The sequence below is a fragment of the Alligator sinensis genome, unplaced genomic scaffold, assembly GCF_000455745.1.
Source record: "Alligator sinensis unplaced genomic scaffold, ASM45574v1 scaffold506_1, whole genome shotgun sequence".
Lineage (NCBI taxonomy): Eukaryota > Metazoa > Chordata > Crocodylia > Alligatoridae > Alligator > Alligator sinensis.
The window spans coordinates 482664-505825 of record NW_005842215.1 but is presented as its reverse complement, the minus strand read 5'-3'; the positions used below and the strand labels follow the sequence as shown (position 1 = coordinate 505825).

Genomic DNA, 23162 nt, shown 5'->3' with positions numbered 1-23162 from the left:
AAAGAGAAGTCGGCCTGAAGCCACAGGTAACTTCTGTCTGAGCTCTCTTGCCTCTGGGGTAGAACTTGGGTACAGCCGTGGTGTCTTCCTCCCCCCGCACCTTCAGGGAGGTGATTGCCAAAAGCAGCTTTTGACTTTAAAAAAAAAAAAAAAAATTTAAAAATCTATTTTGTTGGAGAAACTTAATCTCTGCCCTGCTGCTCTCCCGCTGACACTTGGCAGCGGGTGTCACATTTTCACATCTGCCCGAGTGTGCGTGGTGTCTTGAAGGCAACATTTGTTCATAGTCTTGATGGTGCTAAAGTCTGCTGGGGTGGTGGGTGGCTGCTGGGCTTTACTCTTCAACCAGGTGATTTAAGGATGATTGGACTTGCTGTCATACCGGCCAATAGGAATCATGCTGCTGGGAGGGAGGGTTAAACCGTTATGGCGTATAGATCTAGAATAGTCACCAAAATGCGGCTATTTCGATTTTTATGGCAAAAGTCCTGTATTTAGGCCTAGGAAGGACTTTGTTCAAGCACCGGTGTTCTTTGAGTCTCCTCTTAGAACGGGACATTTCATCACTGTCTGTTGTTAATAGAACAAGGTTTGCAAGATCTTGTCCTTGTTTCTCAAGTACTGGTATAACAGCATCACTGCTCGCCCGGAGAATTCCTGATGGTATGTTGTAAGCTTCCAGACTTCAAGGTACCAGTCCTTTTATTACGAGGGAATTTGAATGCTTCACATCACAAAGTAATTTGTCATTGTCTCGCAAGTGGTATTTTGGTTTCATTTTCAGGAAGTTGCACTGAAGCTAATGACGTTGTGGTGGAAAGAACGTTTTGTTTTGTGCATCCTTCTCTAAAAAGTTGTAACTACTTATGAAACTCTGTTAGGAGACTCTGCTCCTTGTGCCTTAACTGTTAATGCTAGTCTAAAGTTATCTGAGAATTTAAGAAAGGACTTTAACAGCTGGAGTGCCCAAATTAAGATGTCATTTGGAAGGGCCCAACTTCTAAAGAATGAGTACTTGTTACTTCCTGAACATCAGGTCCCATAAAGGTGTTGTCAGTTGGGCGACTTAGAGTAGCCCTAGAACCCTGCTCACATTTGGTAATGTTGGTCTTTAGCGCTAGCTCTTTGTGAAAGTTGAGAGTGCCATTTAACTGAGTAACTGACCCTAGGTCTGACATCAGAATTGTTTATTTTCCTCCAGTCTTGCCTGTGTGTTGTCTATCTAGACAGGATTGCAGGCTTAATTTGTTACAGTTTAATTTTGTTGTAAAAATACACTTTCATCTCCTTTGGAAGTCTGTTTTCAGTAGTAACGTTTGAAAAAAGTGGGTATTGTCCCTTATACTGAAAGTGTACCTTTTAAAAAAGCATTCTTCAATAGTTTTCTCACAATGTAAAATATTAAGATTAAACCCGAATTATTTATTTTTTCAGGTCAAGTCGGCAGTGTTAATGGGATTTGTACACAAATTCTACACAAGCATTCAAGGATAGAATTTGGAATTAAGCTTGTAGGATCCATATTTTTTTATAGTGCTATGTAAATGGCTGTGATCTGATCTGTTATTATTTTGGGGAGAGGGATTTTCCTTGTGACAATCCAAAAAATTCAATGAAGAATATATGTTGGTTACTACCTTCTCCACCCCTCCCCCCATGTTGGTTTACTTCTGTTGTGTTTGTGCATATTCATAAATATTATTCCAGACTGGAAGAACTTTTAGTTTTCCAGTGTAAGCCTGTCTAAACATGTTACACTTTGTACCAATTAACTTTTTTTTTCTTTTTTAAGAAGTAGGTGTTTGTTCATAATTATGCAGGATCAGGTTGATATTTCTATCATTTATGCAAAAATGCAGCCACTAATATTTGCTGACAAAACCCAACAATTCAAGGTTAGGGTAACTTAGACTTGCTAGCTAATAGAAAAATAATCTTTAAAATGCTTACAAAATTGTTAGGCATTTTGACTTCGATAAAATATTCTGTCTGTTTCGGTGAATATGTTTTCAATTAAAACATCTTGTTTTTTAATATGTGTAGTACTTCAGAATGGTTTGTTTTTATTTCAGGTTCCTGTGTTAGAGGGGTGTTGTACTTTTTTTTTTTTTTTTTTTAAATGCCCCTAAAGAGTGACCTAAAGTGTTGCTTTGGTTAAGGTTCTGATCCTACAATTATTTATGTACACACTTAAGTAGGATTCTTCATTTGAATAGTAACTTACTGACAGATGAGCACTTGCTGAGGAATTTGCGGGAGTTAGACCTACATTTGTGTTTATTTATTTTTTTTTGAAAACTTGGAAAATGCATTGTCTATACAGACCATAGAAGCACTCAGCACTATTAGAACATTAAAGAATCTAACTATTTTTGAAAAAGTGAAACTATTGCACAGTCTCTCTCTCAAATGCTTCTAATGTGCATAATTTTAATTGGGACCTGTGTCAAGCATTAGTAATGGCAGCAGACTATTGGCTGGTATTTTGAACACTGTCAGCAGCATAATAATGTATAGCAGTGAATTACAAACAACTTACTTGTATATTTGAAGTCCAACCTATTAGCCTATTGTATTATTACTGTATATGGTATCTCTGGCTTCTGTAGTTTCTGAAAACCCCTGCAATTCTGAGACTGTTCTATTTCAAGAAAATTTATTTCCAATACTACACTTCGGGTATTAGACATATTTTAATTTGGTAATATTGACACCCTAGTATTGTATATAAAAATGTAATTCCTACCCTGGATGGCATAAAACTTGTAAGAAATTGGTTAAATGAATAAAAGAACACCATGTTTGTTCGTAAGTTTTTACTTAATTCTTTATAAAAAGGCTAAAACATAACTTCTTGAAATTTTGCAATACTGATGAACTATTTTCAGTAGCGTTTAGCAGCTCAACTTGCAGTCCAGGACAGTCCTGCACAAATAGTTGTGCGCTTTACTGATTATTGGCAATCCTGTGGAAATAAGGTTTTTACTTAACTTGGCTGCTACTGCTGCGTGTTTCGTTTTTGGGTTTTTTTTGTTGCTGTTTAAATTCAAAACGGAATGCCAGATTTAAAATCCTTTAGGTATTATACTGGCAGAATTTTTTCAACTTTGACCTGTGTGGTACTTCCAGTTGCTTGCTTTATCTTTTTTTTTCTCCTTATGGCTTGCATGCTCTGACAGTGTGCGAATACCTAATATTAAATTTGTTTACTGTCCTTCAGGTCCATGCTTCCTTTTTTTTTTTGTGAGGGTGTTTCTTTTGTAAACTGCCTTCCACACCTCTTTTCTTTATTTTGTACAAGTTGTATATGAAAATTTTGCTTGTAGGCACTAGTTTGAGTTTTGAAAACATTTTCAGAACTCTTTCACGCTTTCTAGTCAGCTGATAAACTAATGATGGAAAGCTAAAGTTTGTTTACAAAAATAGTGTAAAACACCTCGTGTGGTGAAATGGAAAATGTTTGGTAGTATTAACAAGCTTTTGTTTGTGCCTGGATGCAATATGACTAATTATGTAAAACTAAGAGAGTCTGTTTTGAGCTGTGGATGATCAAAGTTTAGTTTTGTAGGCTTTTTTTTTTTTTTTTTTGGCAAGCACATTTCTTAAAGCTATATAAATAGTGCATAATACCATTTCTTTATCTGTCATGTTTGTCTGACTCTCTGAATTTTATGCTGTTGCCCATTGCTGTCCTGAGTGCCTTCAATGTGAAATCAACAGCAGTAACAAAATTCCTAGTGACCTTTCACCATCCACTTGTCACACAAAGCGGGCTGTTCTCTTTGGACTCTAATGGAATAGTGTTTTACCCTTTTCAGTATATACAGTTAATATATTATATGAAGCTTTCTTTGTATCTCTTTTATGGCTATGCACTTAATGTTCTAGTCATAGGAATACTTGTCACCGCAGAATTCTAACAATGAAAAGGAAAGTGTACTGGCTTTGTTCCTGTTATTCTACTGCACAAGGAACTTATTTAGGTATGCAGTTGGTAACTTTAGCCACTCTGTTATGTATAAATTGTAAGCAAGCACATCACAGGTAAAACGAAAAGCTACAAAGCAAAACCAACAACAACAAAAAAACCAGCTCCTCCCCCAGTTTCAGATTCATATCTTGAAGTAAATGATTAATTTTGTAAAATAGTTCTTTTATTTGGATATGGAAATTAAACCTCATTGTTAATGCTTTCATACATAGGTATAGCAGTACCAATCTGATTCCTGTTGCTCAAATAAAACTCACCATGCAATAAAGTATGTCACAAGTTAGCCTGTGATCATAAAGTAAAAGGACTTTTTTGTGTTGGATTCCTAATATTTATGAAATTGGTCACTTTGGACACTCAGACTTGTCATGAGTATACTTTTCCAGACCAGACTGACTTTTAAATTAGCACTAGGTATCAGAATTAGCCAACAGCTCATTTTATTGCTTCAGGAATAAAAAGGGTTGTGTTGTTTGTTTGTTTGTTTGTTTGTTTTTTTTTTTAACCAACCTTCTGTTATGAAGTGGAAGCTATAGGCTAGTAACTTAGAATTTTTTAATTGAATTTTTGTATTCCTGCTAACACATCTTCCTGGTACTTTCTGGTTCACTTGAGATATCCCAGAATGGTACAATCTGACACCTTACAGATGGAGAGGAGACGTTACATGTGTAATAATGTGATGTATTCTGAGAGATCCTAAGTGAACCAAAATGTATACAGAATTTCTCAGAGGGGTCAAAGAAGTTGTTGTTTTCTTTTTTTTTTTTTTTTTTTTTTAAGGTTAATGCCCTCTTGAATGTTTCCACCTCCTAATTTTATATAGTGCACTGGCAGCTAACATTGTACTTTGTGTTGGGTAATATTTTTATAACTTCATATTTAGTTTAGCAAGCATAAATTATCTACTCTGAGTAAACTTGACCAAAAAGGAACCTAAAATTAGATTCTTATATAAGTGGCATGACTTTCAAAACACCCAGAAGCTCTGTTGAAATCGAGACATAACAGCCAGATTTTCGGCATCTACTTGAAGATCTTGATTAGCATATCTTTATAGTAACGTTTAGATATGCCTTCAGAGCTGGGGTGCCCAAACTTTGTCCCTGCTGTCAATCTAATTTGTATGAATGACTTACTGTAGATATTTTTTTCTTTGTGGAGGTACAATATGTATTTGTATGCATATGTCCCAACATGCAGTATTACATGTTGAGCCTACCTACCTGCTGTACTTAAAATGAAACGCTGCATGCTGGGTTCTGTAGCCTTTACTTACTTTTTAAAAATAAAAGCCATCTGTTGGCATTATTGAAGAACTCGGTGGGGTAAGCTTAGTCTACAGGTCACACAGTTGCCATCCTTGGCAAAGAATTTACAATGGAATAATACAAGCTTCAAGTTTTGAAGTCTACAGATGCTAGAATGTCTGCCAAAAGCAGAATCCGTTTAATGGACTGTTTCACTTCTGTGAAGGAATTGTGTACTGTGTCTATTCCCATCTGTAACAGAAAAGCAATGTTGTGGTGATTTTATGTGGGAGTGTTGTCAGTGTTTCCAGACATGACATATGACCTTGAAGTTAGCTGCAGGAGTTAAAACCGGATAAAAATTAAAGAAGCATATAAAAAGTCTTGTTAGTAAATGGAGTGTAAAATTTAGTTTTTTCCTAAAAGTGTTTGGTTCATACTGCAGTTCCTTTTCATATGGTATAAACAGCACATTTTTTTTTTTTTTTTTTTTTTTTCTTCCCAAAAGGCCCGGAGCTAACTTTGTGATAGCAAAAAACTTGGTAAATGATGTTTATCGGGAGGAAACTTTTTGCTGGTTTTCTAGAAGCTGCAAATTATTTTCTGCTGTCAGTTTTGAACTGTCTTACTGAAGATGGACAATTTCTCAAACACGGTAATGGGGGGAAGGGTAGGAGATGAGAAGAGAATCCAAATCTGATCTTAATCTAGTATTCTGCTCTAGTTATTAGCCAGTTCCATGTATTTCAGGAAGGCAGAACACACAGTATAAAGTTTAAATTCTACAGTGTGAACATGTAGAGGCCTCAACTCCATGGTGCTTTAGTCATACACCCTTTTTTTTTTTTTTTCCTTTGTTTTTTTTAATTGTTTTTTTTTTTTTTTTTAATTGTAGTTACAGCCTTCTATAGAATGTTTTGTTTCTTTTGCCTAAACACATGAAGATGTTTTATTTGTAAAATTACATGAGTTGTGTCCACGTATATAGTATGTTGCTATGATCTTCTGGGAAGATCAACAGCTTGAAAATTGTGTGTTGCACATTTCTACTTAAACTTCATGAATAGTTTCCAGAGTGTTTCTGTGTACAGGTGTGTTTAATTTTGTCCATGGTAGAACTTTACTAAACAAGATACCTCATGTAATGTAACTTGGTTCTGAGCAGTAATAGGAGTATTGGGGAAATTACTTTTAACTCCTATAAAGGTATAGATTGTGGTGAAAAAGAGACGAGAATAATTGAAGAAATGCCACTTTCCTGTTAGCAAATCAGAACTTTAAAAATATATTAAATGAACACTAAAAAACACCCAGTACAAGTGACATTTATGGTAGATTCATGCCCAACACTTATGGCTGTTAGCTTATCAGACCTTTTTTTTAGCAGTTCAGCAATCTTTGTATTTCTTTGATGTGATCTTACAAACATTGTTTATGTGCATTTGCCCAATTTATAATGGGAATTAATTTATGAGTTTAAACAACTTTTCATTGTATTCAGATGATGCATTCTGTTTTTTTTGTCCGTTTGTCTTTTTTTTTTATTAAACATGTTCTAGGATTGCACAGTCAAAATCTAGTAATGTACAAGTAACTTGAGAGTTACAGAGTACTGTATTTTCAGAACAGCTCTAAATGCAGGGCTGGGAAGGAAAAGTTTGGAGTTCCCTTAGATTAAGAACAAAGACCAAAACACTGGAGATAATTGATTGCTTTTATTTCTGAAACTGCCTTCTTAAAAAAACCCATCTTCAACACTACTTCATTTTGTAATATTATTTGTGTATGTTTTGACTTTTTGACTACCACTGGTGTGAATATTTTTGGTAGATATTCTCTTCATTCCTGTCTCCTCCCCCCGCCCCCCCTTCCCCTCCAATGTTTTACAGACATATGCAGCTTAATATCAAGTGATTTAGTGATATACTTATTTTTTTTATTTTTTTTTGGGCAAGGGGATTTGTAGCTGTGAAGGAAAAATATTTACAGATGCTTAGTGCTCCTTTGCATTGTTAGTTTTTAGCATAGCTAAGGTGTTTCTTAGGTTTGCAATTAGGCCTACTAATTTACTAGCTATCCCTACTCTATCAGGCTGCATTTGTATAGGAGGAATTAAATGTGGGGAGATGTTTAGATAACAAACACACACCTCTACATCTCTTGTCTTACCAATTTTTAAAAGATTATATGTTGCAGGGAACGTAAAATGAAAATAAACATTCCTTATTGTTAAGGTGTTGAGTTTTTTTTTGAGTTAGTATATATTTAGAACAATTTGTACTGAATTACTATAAGTCTTGTCTACAGTAGACCTTTCTCATAAAATTTTTCCTCAATGACTACAGCTCTTTCTGGTGCTGCTGTTGACAGTTCTAGTGGAGATAAGGTACTGGTGGCTGTTGGCAGTTTGATCATTGTGTCATATTGACCTTCTCAGAGCACCTTTGGAAATCATGATGATTAAAGTGTTGGCAATTGATGCACATCTGTTGGTGGGTAGCAACCTTGGGCTATTAAGAGAAAGTGTCTTCCAAAATGCAGCCCTACCAATTTAATAGTAAACAAAATATTTTCAGAACATTGAAAGTATATATGAAATATGTCTTAATGTGGAGTAGTCATACCTCAGAAACTGGGATGCAGACCTGAGATGAGTAGCTAAGAAAAATTCTGATGTTACTACTTTAGTTACGGCCTGCGTATACCTTTATTAAATAAAAGCTCCCTTTAGTTGAAACATAACGAGGATAACCAAAGTTAATTGGTATAGTTATTTTCAAAACGTTTCGTTTTTTTATATTTTTCATGTACTCAAAGAAAGGGGGGATATGGTGGTAGTCATTACCAAGTTCTTAAGTTTTGCTTTATGGAAGGACACTTATTTTTATTTCCTTTAAATATATGCAAATTATGAAATTAGACTTTGAGGCTACCTGCATAACTTTTTTGGAGTACAAGCTATTAAAAAAAATTACTATTGGTTTGCTTAGTCCTGTAACAGATATATTTTGCCTTTATGGAAAGCAGGATTTTTGGTTATGAATGTTTCTCATGGATAACTACTGTTTGATATCAGTTATGGGGCATGAATTTTGAATATTTTAAATTATTCTTTACTGGGGGACAAACGAGCAAAAATGCACTGTGTACAGAATAGAAGTACAAGAGAATTGTACATTTCGGTAAAGAACTGAGCTTCTGTTTTAAGCTAATAAGCAATGGAAGTACATGAGAAGATGACCCATCATTTTTTTTTTTTTTTTTTTTTTTTTTTTACTTTGATTGTGTTTATTAGTATTAAATGAGTCCTGACTAGCTCTGATTGACAGTTACCATGCTAGATAGTGGCTGAATTGAGAAGGTAGCAAGTTGTGATTTAACTTAACCTAGGTCAATTCAGTCTTCTCCCCTAGCCCTTTTTTCCCCAAGCCTTGGTATTGCTTCCTAGGCTTTGTCACTTTGAAGAGTCAGTCCTGCTAACTTTGTTTCTGTTGAGTGAGTTGAAGAACCACCTGAAATAAGTGGCATGTAGTATCTTCCAACAGGTTCAGCAATAACTTCTTGTATGGTGTGTTTCAGAGGAGAGCCCAGCTCTCCATCTAGTTTGTTTTGGTTTTTTTTGCTGCTGTGTTGGTGAGAGGTGAAAGCAGTCATCCTACCCAAATAAATGAGTAAATTTGCAAAGATGACAATACATTAATGTATCTTTGAATAAAAATGGGATACTATAATTTCCCCGTAACTTATTTTTATGTGAAATTGTGGGAACTTTAATATGATGTGGAGAATAATGGTGTTGTACAGGCCTTCACCATTAACTAAAAGATAGTTGGATTCCTTGAAACGCAAATGTTAGAACGATTTAAGTGTGGAATTTGCTTACTTTTGAAACTAGCTTAGATTTTGAGCTGGGTTGGCATATAAAGTTTTCTGAAGGAATTTTGCTTCAACAGATTTTGAGGCTGCTTAAAGCATGGTTTGACTCCAGATGTTAGTGAGTGCATAGGTGGTGAATGCTTTTATTGCTGAGAGTTTATCTAAGCTGGAGACGGAATGGTGGATGGTAGAAAAGATGGAGTACATCTTTATTCATATGCAAAACTTAACTAGTCTGCCTTTTCTTGTCTCCCAAGGTTCTCAGCTCTTCTGGTCTATGGCCCATCTGTCTTCTGGCTGTGTTTATACCTTTTTTTTTTACCCATTTCTGTCTCTTCTGTGCCTTGAGAGTGCCTTGTGCTCTTACTCCGAGCCTGGCATTTTAAGATTGGGAAGCGTGATTTTGAACTACCTTTTAGTGTGTCCTCCTCTTTGCCTTCTCCCTTCCCACCCATATCTTCTGTGCTCTAACTCCATAATTATCAACAGACTCTTTCATTTCCCTTCAGTTGTATGATTGACAGGCCAGTTTAAACATGTGTAATGTAAAATGTTTGTGTCGACAAACAAAATAAAACCCTGTTAGGGCTGTACAGTCAAAGCACTCAAAAGTTAGGCAGTGCCAGAATCAAGGTTGCCTTTGCACCTTTACGCAGTCGGTCCCCTTTTGGAAATACATTTCCCATAGGACCCTCATGTCATGAATGGTGCTCAATGATTGGGTAGAGACAGAATATAGGAGCACTCGCTAAATGAGTGTAAAAAACCATTCAGTCTATTGCATGCCATTCAAACCTGTACTGAACGCAGAATTATAATTTTCCTCTTGGGCTTTTCGGTAATATTCTTAATGTAGTTTCTGAAATGCATTAATCGCTGTAGAGCTATTTTTGCAACCCTTTGTGAGGTGATGGTTTTTGTTGAAGGAGAAACTGAGATAAAGTTGAATCTTGAGTGCCCTGGTTGAGAAGCCTTACTTAGTATTCTGGAGTCCTTCACGTTTGAAGCAGAACTCCATTGATCTTGGCTGCAGTTGTGAGTGCTTGGCACTTTTCCATATCAGACCCTTAGTATCTGAAGTTAGGAGCAAACAATGGTTGCTTATGGAAAATATTGGTTTTTGTGCCCTATCTGGCTTCTTGTGAGATGTCTATCGTGGAAACAAAGTTAGAATTACTTCTTCACAGGGCCATTCAGGTACTTTACCAGGGCCCATCTCTTTCTGCAGTCTCTATCTAGTCTTATTGATCACATACCTTCCAACTTAGCAAACAATTCAAGGTTTCTCCTTGGCAGCATCCTTGCTCGCTACACAGCCCGGACATTTTTAAGCCACAAGCTGGCCCTTTTAATGAATGTGGCAAGGGAAGAATATGTGCATCTGGAACTGAAGACATTTCATGATGCATGTAATTCAACTCTATTTTCAAGGTTATTTGCCACAGAAAATGTTAGAATTAGCTTAACTTTTGAGTGCTCATTATTTGTAATCTTACGATTTGCGGGGTGTAAATATTTCTTTATTTTTTAAATCACCCAAATTTCTGTCATATAAAACTATAGATTTTTCATATGAGTTGTTGACAAGTTTGGGATCTGCAGCTCAGTCACTCTTCCATTCCTGGAGTAGTGGATTTACTATTAACAGTAGCAAGCTGTTCTGTGAACCTGCCACTAGATGGGGATGGAGTTGTTTCACCTGTGGGCTTCCCAGTCATTCGCTAGATGGCCAGGGAATGGGGAGACTCAAGAATCATGACTTCTATTCCAGGATGTAGAAAAGTGTGTCCTAGTGGTCAGCTGGTACTCTCTTGCTATTTTGCTCATAGCTCCTTGACCCTACTTTCTTCTCTCCTTAGCTCTCTGAATTAAACTGGCTGTTTATTTCTCCATGCTATTTGGACATTGTCATGGGAAGCATTTGGATAACAAGAGTAAGCCTCTATACTCTCAGCTCTGGAGCCTGGCCCAGGACAGTCTTGGCTGGCAGACGGGAGGAACAATTCTGGGCAAACTCCTATTTTAGCCCCAAGAAACTGCATCCTCCATTGCTTTGTAGGGGTGCTGGACATGCAGTCCAGTAGTGTGCCAGAGCCCTGTGGGGATGGAGCTTGCTGGCATGGAAGATTTCAGCCTCAAATAGATTGTTCTGTAAGCAAAATTGGCAAAGTTCTCTATAAGCAGTTGCAAATGGGCTTTTAACTATCAGTGTTGCTAGCTTGGTGCTCATTTAGTAGAATTTAATCTTGTTGTACTTTTAGATAAATTCTATATATATAATGGTTTTTTTTTTTCTTGTAATCTCCCTTTCTAAGAAATGTACTTAAAGGTATTTTATGACTGAGTGTTTTTGCAGGGGAGAGGAGAAGTGTCCACATCACTTCTAAAGATGTGTCCAGGTTCTTGGACACAAATTATTTACACCAGAGGGGGAAGGAGTGGAGGGGGAACAGATGCATTAAAGTAGAGCTTTAGACCAGTGTAATCTACTTGAATCTGGTGTAGATTTTTATCTGTGCAAATATAAGAGGTAAACTGATTTAGGTGTGTCTTTTGTCTGTAGTTTATTTTAGCGTGGTAGTTTGTTTCAAATAAGCAGATTACTACTTGCTTCCTCCTACCTAGCAGCAAAGCACTATGATGCACTGTAGTGCTACTGTATGTAGGTAGCTGAGCAGCCCCATATGTCTGTCCATGTTAGATTCTACAGAAATGTTCGTTTGTGTAGAAAAAAGATGCAAGTACAAAAAAAGTAAGTAAGATGTGCTGTGTATCCAGACTCCAAGTTATTTCTTGAAAAATGGGACTTTTGCTTCGATTTAGAAAATGGTACCTATTGTCCAATTTATTTCTATGCACACCCACACTATTTTGGCATGCACAGTTTCAGGCATTAAAAATTTGATTTATGGCAAAATGTAACATTAACTTTCATGGAGTGAATCTCACCAATGCATAAGTCGTATCTTATTTTGTAGGTATATTTTCATGAACACTTTAGCTACAAATTTACAGGATGGTTATATGGAGTAAATAGAAGAGGCTGTCATTTCAAATATGGATGTATATTAAAATAAGTGTAAGTCTACAATTAAAAAAAAAATGAAATGACAGATTTCATGACAACTCAATTCTGTTGAAGAGGTTAGTAAAGATGCAACATCAAGCAGTACTTAACTGTATGAAAAATGATTTTTGTGGTGAGGAAGAGGCAAAAGGGGTATTTCATTTTGATATTAAAAAAAGTATCAACAGCATTTGGTACTAACAAGGGTAAGAGCAGAAAGACCTGGAGTGTTGTCTTTAAAGTAAGCCTCGCTAACTGTAGAAATAATTCAGAACAATTTTGCAACATGAAGCTGTCAGCATAAAGCAGAAACTGGGGAATTTGTGTGTGGATTGAAAAAGACCTGCAGGTCTTTACTCTTTCCCTTATCTCTAATTATTGCTAGGATGTGAACACGTTAACTAATGATACAAACAGAGCAGCATTAGATAGCAGGGAAGTAAAAAAAAAAAAAAAAAATCTTGTCTATGCTAGGGTTTTCACTTTGAAACTGCATAACACTGGTGCAACAGTAAATTTCCAGTAAGGCCTCTGTATATGCAACAGTGCATGTCTTGATTACGGGTGGTTTCACCTCATGCCTTGATTATGGGTATTGTCCACTGTTGTGAAATGTATGTTAAGTTTCTTTCTCTCAAAGGCTTTCCTGCACTAACATTAATTTGCTAGCAACAGATGCAGGTGAACTGGTTCTGAAGGCTGCCACACTCTTAAGAATCCCTTCTTTTGAAATGTGGAAGAGGCAAACAGTTTTTAGTTTACGAGATGAAAAGAATTATTGTTTTTTTTCGACTTTCCCTATGAGTCTAATGTTGGAGACTTGTGTAAGAAAGTTGCAAGTCTGGCTTTCTATCAGCTTGTACAGTGCCTAGCATGGAAGGGCTCTTCCATGTGCTACTGTAAAGCAAATAGTTTTGGAGGTCAGGAGGGGAATTGTACTGTACTGTATTTTGAGTTACTCCAAACACCTGTTTAGAAAAGTTATCTTTCCAACAGAGGGCTAAATTAAGTTTCTCCTTAATTTTAATGTGTTGTGGTCCACAAATAAGAGGATTGGAGGTATTTAATGCTCCTGTTGCACTGTCAAGAGCATCTTCAATTTATTTATTTATTTATTTTGTACAAGACCCAATGGACATCATCTTGATAAAGTGATTATGAAAATCCAACTACCAAACTTATAAACTACTAAACTCTGTCCTGTTGGCATATTTCTTACCGTTTGCTTGTTCAGCCATCAAGGGGCCCCTTTTTATTTTTTTTTCCCTGAATTTTGCTTAAGCAACTCTAGAGTAGCAGCATTTTTTCTCTAAATAGAACCAAGAGTCCTGTTCACTTCTGCACAATGCAGATTTCTTAAACAAACAAACAAAAAAAGTATTGGGGCACTTCACCTTAATTTATATGAACTCTTAAGTAATGGTAATATCTCTACAGGCATAGGGTAGTTTCAGTCATGAAGGGGAAGAGCATTGAGTATTGCTCTTTATACTACGTACGTATTTGATGGAAATATTTTTGTTTGTTTGCTAGTGACTTTCTGCTGCTTCTCCCAACAAAGGCTTAGGACAGCTTACAGCAAGAGAAGCAGAACATTAAAAGACCAACTAGAATAAATAAAACAAAATTAAGGCAAAGACCCACTAAATAACCTTTTGGCCTAGTGATGGTTGCTAAATTCCTGCCCAAACAGAAAAGTCTTCCAGCACTTCTGAAAGCTGTCTATGCTGAGGCCTTGGTGGGACCTGAGGGAGAGAGTTCAAAGTGAAGAGTGACTGCTGTGAATGACCTCCCACATGTATTTTTGCCAAGTGGATTTTGAAATATTGAGGTATGTCCAGGAGGTTGCTCTCAATTGACTTTAAAGATCACAGTGGGGCTTTAGGTATGAAGGTCCCAGGCCATTTAGGGCTTTATAGGTCAAAACTAGCATCTTGTTTGAATTGCACCCAAAAAGCTACTAGGAGCCAGTGCAGATGCTGGAGTCCTAGCATTATGTGCTCTTAGGGACTTTGTCAGAAGGCAGGCTGCAGTGTTTTGTACCAGTTACAGCCTCCAGACAGTTTTCAAGGGCAGCATCGTGTGGTGGCTATTGCACTAGCTTTAGCTTTGAGGTTATGAAGGCATAGATGATGGTGACCAGATCAGATCAGAATGTGAAAGAAAAGGTCATAGGCTTCTCACCAGATGTAGTTTGTTGAAAGGCCCTCCTAGCCTCTGCTGTCATCTCAATGTCTGGGTGCAGCAGAGGATCCAGGAGTGCCCCAAGGATGAGTGACAAGGGAAGGCTGAACTCCATCAATGTTAGCTAACATCAGTGTTAGCTTTCCCAGTCTCCTGCCCCCCACTCCCAACCCCGATTATGTGGTCTGCTACCACATCACGTTCTCCTGTTTCTCACAGAACTGAGTGGGTGTATCTTCTGGTATCGTAACAGATACAAATCCAACACAGTTTGAAATCTATCATACTAGTTCATGTGGTGAAAGACTGCATACTATAATAAAACTGCTTAATGTCACTTCTAAAATACTTTCAAGTCTTATCCATTTTTCCTGAAGCTAAAGCTATGAATAAAGCAAGAAACTGCTGTGTGAACTTTTGTAAATGAATTGACCATTACCCACTTTAAGTGAAAGTTTTCCATTAGACTGAGCAAGACTGGCAGTTCATTTGATAGCTAGTGAAATGTTTTAGCTGCCTCCCTACCTGACTTCTAATTTACCATTTTAAGTAAGGTAGTTTTATTTGAAAGATGATGATCCCTCTTGAAGGATGCTTAGCTAGATGTACTTATATAATCTTGGCAATCTTTGCCTATAACACAATGAAATATAATTTTATGTAGCTAGTTTCTTGTCCCTACTTGTTTGTTTTTTTTGTCAGATGCTGATAGTACATTTTACTAGAATATCTAAGGCCTAGATTTCAGCTGCCCATATAATGACACTTTTCTTCCTTGAAGATGTCACTTAGCTTTTAAGTATTTGTCCTATTACAGTTGATTTTATTATGTATATATGAAATACTTTTTTTATTACTAGGAAACCAGAAGCTGATTGCATGAGTGAATTTTAAAACTTTGCTGGTGTGTTTAAAAAAAAGATAGATAAGTGTTGAAGTGCTGCAGGAAAAAAAAAGCTTTTAAGTTTTAAAGCAAATGTCTTTATTTGGTTGAAAGAAAGGAGAGGGTTTTATCAGCATTTTAATAGTTCATAAACTGTGCAAATTGTGCAATATTAAGCATGCCTGTTAATTAGCCAGGCTTTATTTTTAAAAGCTTTGCAACTTTTTAAAAAAAAATTGTTCTCTGTTTTCCTTCCCCCTCCCCCCCCAAAAAAAAGAAAAAGGAAAAAGCAAATTAATTGCAAGAAAGCCTTTAGTAATACTGTAACACTGAGGTTACATGGTTAAGTCATTGTAAGTTAGGAAATATGAAAATATAGGCCAAACAGCTTTAACTCTGCTTCCCTATGAGAAATGTATTATGATGACCTTTGACCAAATAATTATTCTTGAATTCACACATATTATCTCTTAGTTGTGATCAAAGCTAGCATGCCATTTTGAAAAATAGATAAGGATGAATATTGTGTTTAAACTTTTGTATGTCTTGATGTTAGAGATCACCTTCAGTCTTTTTTCTTTTTTTCTCCCCCCATGATTTAAAATGAAATACCACTAATATATAGATCTAGCGGTGTTTCATTTTAAATTGAAAAATGAGGATTTAAAAAAAAAAATGAAACGCTGCCATATCTATATATTAGTGGCGTTTCATTTTAAATCATGGGGAAAAAATTGATTTTGGGTTACACCCCAAAATCCACATTTTTACGTGATAAAGTATTTGGTTTTGTGTTTGTTTTTTTTTTTTAACTGAAAATTGGGTGGGTGGTTTTTTGTTTTGTTTTTTGTGGAGAAAACCAGGATCCCTGCTGACTACATATTTAGCCTGACACTATGCATCCCATTCCTTCACTGCTACAACTTCCCTAACCCTGCAATATAGTTACTCTCATGGGATGAAGCAGTATATCATAGTATAATGGTATCTTTGTCGTGTGTCTACAACTACTTGCTGGATTGTTCAGGTATTCCTAATACAGGCATAGCCTAAATTCTATTTCCTTTCGGCACAAGGATTTGATAATTGGTTTACATCGTGCATTGCATTTGATACTTAGCCTTGTTTCTACTTTATAATATTTGTAATAATTAATATCTTTTGGTGAAATCTAACTTTTCTGTTGGATTTTTTTAAAGAAACTATTCTACAGTGAATCTCTGGCAAGCATAATTACACGTTTAGGAACTCTTGAGTATCGGGCCATTTTGGTACCTACAAAGAAATAAAGTAGTATTTCTAAAGAAGCTTGGGCATAGACACAACTTGAGGAAAACTCTGCTTTTGTAGCGGCTCTTTTCTTTCCCCCCCAAAAAATAAAAGGCAGATTATTGTGTGTGTATCCCCATTACACTAAGCAGTCAGGAAACAGAGCTGTAGGTAATTGCCTATGGAAGGAAATATGCTAAGCCTTGTTTTTTTGTTTTTGTTTTTTGAAGTCTAGTATTCTTAATGTTAAGGGTACGCAAGTGAAATATTTCACCTATAAATCTAGCTGTTGGAGACTTGGCATTAGTTGTCAAGGTTGGCCTAATTTAAAAGGTTTTTTTTTACTATGCCCTAAAGGTAGTGTGCCATGATTATTTCAACAAACGTCTTGTGTTGCCCTTAACTGACCCTCTGCTCTGATTTTTCCTTTTACTCTCCCTCTTTCAGTGGATAAGGACGGCGTTAGCTCTCACTATTCCTCTTTTAACAATTCTATGATAGTGATATATATGTATTGGGTTGCTAATGTTAATTTGTGTGTGCACCTGGGAAAAAAACAAAATATGTCATTCCCTATTTTCCTATGCTACCCTGACACTCGCGCTTTCCTGCAGTAACAGGAACAGTGGAATAAAACTAAGGTTGGCTGGCTGATGCTGTGTGAATTGGCAACCCTGTCTGATGCTTTGTGCAAGACAGATCAACAAAGCCAGTATCCTGTCCCCTACTTCCTATTTTCCTGAACAAAAATGTAATGTATGCTTGTGTATTTGTGGGACACGTAGCATAGAAATAGCAGTGGCCCATGAGATTTTTCTGTTAATTTTTTTTTCTACTCCTGCAACAGTTGTCAAGAGAGTATTCTCTGATGTACTTTAAAGGTGTCGCAGAAAATACTGGTACCTCTTTTGGAGTATAACAACTCTAGTGTAAACTACCAAGTTGTCCATCTGTATCTTGCAATTCAGTTTTACTGCACTTCAGTGAGAGTGGGTTTCCAAAATGATTGGAAACAGCCTAAAAATAACTATGAGATTTATTTAGAAACACAAATGTAACTGCAGGTTTTTCATTGAAGTTATGCCCAGACTTTGCCCAAAAAAGGACTGCGTGAAGTTGCCGAATGTATGCTGTGTGCTAAATGTGCTACCCTTGTGCTGTTAAGCAAACTTAGAATTTAAGGGTTAATTGAGATAGATAGATATCCCTTAAATTCTAAGTGTGTGTGTCTATAAGCATACTTTTTGACAAGCCAAGAAAATACATTGATCTAAATCAGAATGATTTTAATGTAATCCAAAACTGGAAAAAAAAAATAGTACAGAAATGCTCTTTTAGTCTGAAGTTCTGTCTACCAGGACACCTGCAAGGAAACTTCCATACATAAGAAAATGAATACATTTGAATTGTTTTGGGAACAATCCCTTGCCATTTAAAAATAAACAAGCATATTTGAACAGAAAGAATAGAGTTGCTTATCAGATGGTAAATTTTAAAGGAGAGTTAGGAAAGCAAACGCATCTCAAGGGATGCTGTTAAGTTTCTAAAAACTCTTTTACTTGCACTCCCTCCTACCCCATTTTTGGACACGCAGTGCCTTTTCCTTTACGTTTGGGAAAGAAACGGGTATGAAGTTAATACCAGATAAAACTATGACTTGTTACTTTGTTATGTAAATGAAAATTATCAATTAAAGAAGAGGAAAAGTGTGTGAAAGAACTTAGGCCCTGACTTGTTAAAAATCCTTTGATCGGATGCCTGATCCCCATTTTCCTAACAAAACATTTAATTGGACATTATGATATTGCTTTTCTATGTGTCCTTTGAATGTTTATATGCTTAATGTATTTTTAATTTCATTTACAAAATTGCGGTGTAATATCACTTAGCTATATTTAACCATTTACATCAGAGGAGTAGGGTGTTAATAGTGGGTGGGGTGATTATTCTTATTTTAGGGGAGTGGGTTTCTTTTCTAAAACAAGAAAACCATCACTCCTGTAACCCCATGCCAGACTGGTGAAAGGTGCCTGAAATAAGTTATGTAAAGGTAGAGTTCTGTTCCTTTGAAATATTCCTTTAAATAACATTTTCTTTTTGACTCGAGTGAATTGGTTTCTGATTCAATGAAAAGATTAATGGTAGAGATTCAGCTCCCTGAAAACAAATTGTGAGGAAGTGCTTAACAGCCTCCATTGTAGCAGTACATTTGTGTTGCTTTAATGTCGAGTGGTATGGTGTATACTGGTAATGTTTTACTACAAAGGGGTAACTGCTTGATGTTTGTAAACACCTTCCCCCCCCCCCCCCCCCCCCCCCCCCCCCCCGGTTTTTTTTTTTTACTTATGCTTTATTTTGGAATGTTTTATCATGCTGCAAGAATTTCCACATTTTTTCATTTAAGAGGGAAACACCTGTAAGAAGGTAGATGTATGTAAATGAAAATTGGGTTTTGTTTTTTGTTTTTAAATGTTTCTCTTTCTGAAGCTGTTTTAAACCACTTTAAAGGGTGACTATCACAGTTGAATAGGATAATAACCTTTCATCCCTGGCTATAATTTGAATTTAGTTGGCATATAGTTTTTCAGGTCCTTGAAAAGCAGTCCTCTTTAAAAAGCCAAAATCATGTTGTCAGTCAGTTGAGCCCCGCTAATAGCGCCCCTTATTTTAAAGTATTAGAGATAGCAAGGCTTGACTTTGGCAATGACTTCTTGTAAAGGTGTCTTAAATGCTGTTGTCTTACCTGCTGGTGTGTGAGAGAAAGTGCCTGGACTGTATTTGGACATAAGAGTAAAACACATTTCACACTCCCTAAAACTGATAGATGTTAGGTGTAATGTACATCCAAAGACATATCACAGAGGGAACTTGGCAATCGCACTCAAGGGGTTTGTTCTTTTGGACTTCCAAATGTGAGCCAAAAATTTGGCAGTACTGAAATTTTTTCCCCATACAGGTTTCCCTTGCTTTATGCTGTACATGTGTTCCTGTAAAACGGCACGTAACTTGAATTCGCATAAAGGGAACCCACTTTTTACAATGTAACAAATAGGGATACGTTCCAAGATCTCGACTGTAGTGACCCCCAGACCCATCTCTTTGACGAGTACCAAAATTGTCTCGTAAACAGCAGACAGTACACACAAGCACAGGGCACTATCATAATACAGGAACATGTTGCAGACAATGAATGAGGAACACAGATCCATACAGAAGTGTATATTTTGGTGCATGTCACTCTTACAATTCACCACACAAAGCAGCTGACTCGGCTTCCACCACACCAATCGCATAAGAGTGAATTTACCTCGCATATAATTAATTTTTGGTAGAAAAAGGGTCATGGCATAAGAGTGAATTTGTACATGCGGAAGCCGCATAAAGCGAGGGAAACCTGTACTCTGATTTTCATCATTCAGCACCTAACCTTCATATGAACTGCATGCTTATACATCTTTTTAAATGAGAGCAGTGAATTTTAATATTCCAAGTAATTAGGCACATATAAGGTAGAACTGAAAATTAAGTAGTTTACATTTTTATACAAAATATGTACAAAGCAATGCTGCTTAAATTATAACTAAGCCTTTCAGAGGTTCTTTCCTGTAATAAAAATCATACATCATAGCAGTTCAGAATAATGCAGGGAGATGCCTATGATGTCATCAATTGTAGAAGATGCAGATTTCTGATCTCCCGGTTTGGAAGGTAAGTAAGTGATGCTGAAATGAAGACCCTATCAAGGTGTCTTTTTTTTAAATCCGTGTCCTATGAGCACTATTAATTTGGAGTCCTGTTAATTTCAAAATGCTTATATTTGGAAAGCAAATATCTTAAAGTATTAATTAGGGGTGCGCCAATAAAGATCTTTTTGGGCAGATACTGATGGCCAATTATTGGCCAGCCATCTGGCTGATACCAATCTGATTGCCAGTATGCAGCCCGGCAGCTTAGAGAGCCAAGATTGGCAGGTAAGTCTGTTGGGGGGAGGGGGATTGTGAGGGCATATTGAAGCCCTCATGGTGAGGGAGGTAGTGGAGCTAGGGCAGGGGCAGGTGCTGCCCAGCTGAGATGGAGCTGGTGTCTCAGTTGGGGGATGGCTTCGGCCGCTGTGCACGCCCATGGGGGAGGCCTGGGGGGCATGTGCCCCCCCCCCCCATTCTGCACGCAGAGCAAGGGTGGGCTGCTGCTGCTGCCTGATTGGGGCTGGAGGGCCACCTTGCGCCCCCTGGATGAGCTACCAGCTTCTTCCCATACCCTGCCCCACCCTGGCTGGGCAGTGCCTTCCTCTGCCCCAGCCCTGCTCCCTCTCTCACTGTAGAAGCCTTGATTTACCCCTTCCCTCCCCCATGTCCCTTTCCCCCCAACAGACTTACCAGCTCAACGCTGGTCTCCAAGCTGCCAGGCTGCATTTCTGGCTGTGTGCATGCTGCAGCCATGTGCGTGCACATGGCATTTATCGGCGACATTATCAATCACATCAGCCAAAAAAAGCCGATTGCTGGTTTTGTCAATTTTTCCTTTTATCAGTGCCGATACAATAAGGACTGATGTATCTGTGCACCTCTAGTATTAATACTTATGAATTGTTATACATGTGAGACATTGCTATCAGAACTTGAGTAACATAGAATATGAGGCTCGTCCATAAGGACGAGAGGAGCTGCTCATGGGTAAATGTTATTGTCCTGAAATACCACCAGCTATATCCAGAGAGCGGGGAAGAATATTTAGCCCTAGTGTTCCCTTCTGTATTTAATTAGGTAAATGCTTCTCAACCTCCATTAGTGTCAACACAGCCCGTGTTAGACTCAATGCAGTCTTTAAAGTGCCATTACATATTTTACACTTGTTTTGATTTCAGAAAAATAATAAAGCAATTCTTGTTGCACAGAATTCAGAAAGACTACAATTATTTCTATTTCCTAAATGAAATCACTGGGTTTGTATTGTGAATTGGGTAGGTGTTTGAACACCTAAGTGCTAATTATCTGCACACGTAGCAGCGTGAGACCTTTTGACACCCTTAAAAAGATCTGATAGCACCCCAAGGTGGTGTGGTACCTGGTTGAGAATCACTGAATTAGGAAAACTAAAAGAAAAAACATGAAGTAAGTTGTTTTGGGGATTTGTGTTTTAAGGTGAGTTTTGCTTGAGGCTACTGTAAGAGAATCTACAGAAAATCCTAATCCCCAGAAGGGAGAAATTTGGATGGAGAAGAACTGCTTCTGATCCTATTTTACCAAAGAGGATTCATGGTCTTCTGTGTGAGTCTTCAGTCTAAGGAATTGAAGCTGTTCTTCATTTCTTAGACTTAACCCAGGTGCTCTAGGTTGGACAAGCAAGTTAGGTTCATTTCTGTCAAATGTAACAGTATCTGTTGCCTAGGAATTTTTCTGAACAAATATGAACAGATCATAGTGGCCTTCTGTAGGCATTTGACTGGGAAGTGAACAAGCAAGCTTAGAGTTCCTGACATCTTGTCTTGTACTTCAAAAACAAATAAAATCATGAGAACTGTTAGGAAAGTTGTTGGCAGAATTGGTGACAAGTCAAGAAAGTCTTTGGTTTATCCTTTTTATTGCAAGGGAGATTGTTTGATCATCATGCAGTAGTTGCAGTCTCTGATTTTCAGCCAGGAAGCTGAATTGGAGAGAACTGCTACATTAGAGAAAGAAGACAGCAGTTTCTTGGGGCAGAGGCCAACCTGTGACCCATGGGCCAGATCCGGCTGAAGAAAGGTTTGATCCGGCCTGTAGAGGTCTGATCTAGCATGTGGTCCAGCCTAAAACTCTAAATGGGAAGTCAACTTTTCCAGCATACAGACTGTTACTTGCTCCCCTTCTCTGAGAAGTAGGTTTTGGAGTTCAGTGAATGGAACATTCCCTAGGGTGACAAGATCCTGCGGCACAAATTAATGTTCATCAGTTAAGCTAAGAATTGGCATAAGCATTTGTTAAAGAAATCTTGTGCAAACAGTGAAGTGCCTGACTTAGGACACCTTGTTACATTTTCAGTGAAGGTGAAATCCAAGATGGAAATGCCTAAATTGGTTTGGGCATAAGGCTATGCAACCCCCTTTCCCCTCTCCCCCCATGGCATAGGTCAGAAGGACCTGGCATTGTCCCCCAAAGCAAGCAATGAGAGAGCGATACCAAGTGCTTGGTGATCTTGTTAACTGAACTTGAACTGCTACATTAAATTTCCTTTCAAATGCATTGTGAAGAGACATTTTATTGAGCTTTTCAGGCATTTGTTTTTACTTAAAAAACTGCAATATTATATATATATATATATATATATAAAAAATATAATTTTTTTTAACTACTTCTCTAGTCCTCCTTTAATAAAATAAGCCCAAAGATTGTCTTTTTCCATGACAATCCCAGAATTATCTTTTTAAGAACTTGATAGTTTAGAAGGCATATGAGGGTACCTCTCTTGTCATGACAAATTTTCATGAGGCTGAGACTGCAAATATATATTACAAATTCTTTGTAATGTATGAAATGCAAGATGAAATATATTACAAGATATGCAATTGCCAATATCTTGGATTTCATATATATAAAATGCCAGATGTCATTGGGAGAACTTGTAAAAATATTTAATTTGACTTCTTTATTTAGTTATGTTAACTCA

General features: G+C 37.1%; 1 protein-coding gene across 3 annotated transcripts in view; it reads left to right on the top strand.

Annotated features, from left to right (window-relative positions):
* The first annotated feature begins 582 nt into the window (after positions 1 to 582).
* Positions 583 to 23162, top strand: part of CNOT2 (CCR4-NOT transcription complex subunit 2) — a 126662-nt gene continuing 104082 nt past the window's right edge. Inside the window, exon 1 of one of the 3 annotated variants that reach the window (XM_014521472.2) lies at positions 583 to 690. In XM_014521472.2, the coding sequence (XP_014376958.1) occupies positions 661 to 690 (30 nt within the window). In that variant the 5' untranslated portion in view covers positions 583 to 660. The remainder of the gene's footprint in view (positions 691 to 23162) is intronic. The other 2 variants (XM_014521471.2, XM_014521468.2) reach the window with 2 other exon arrangements.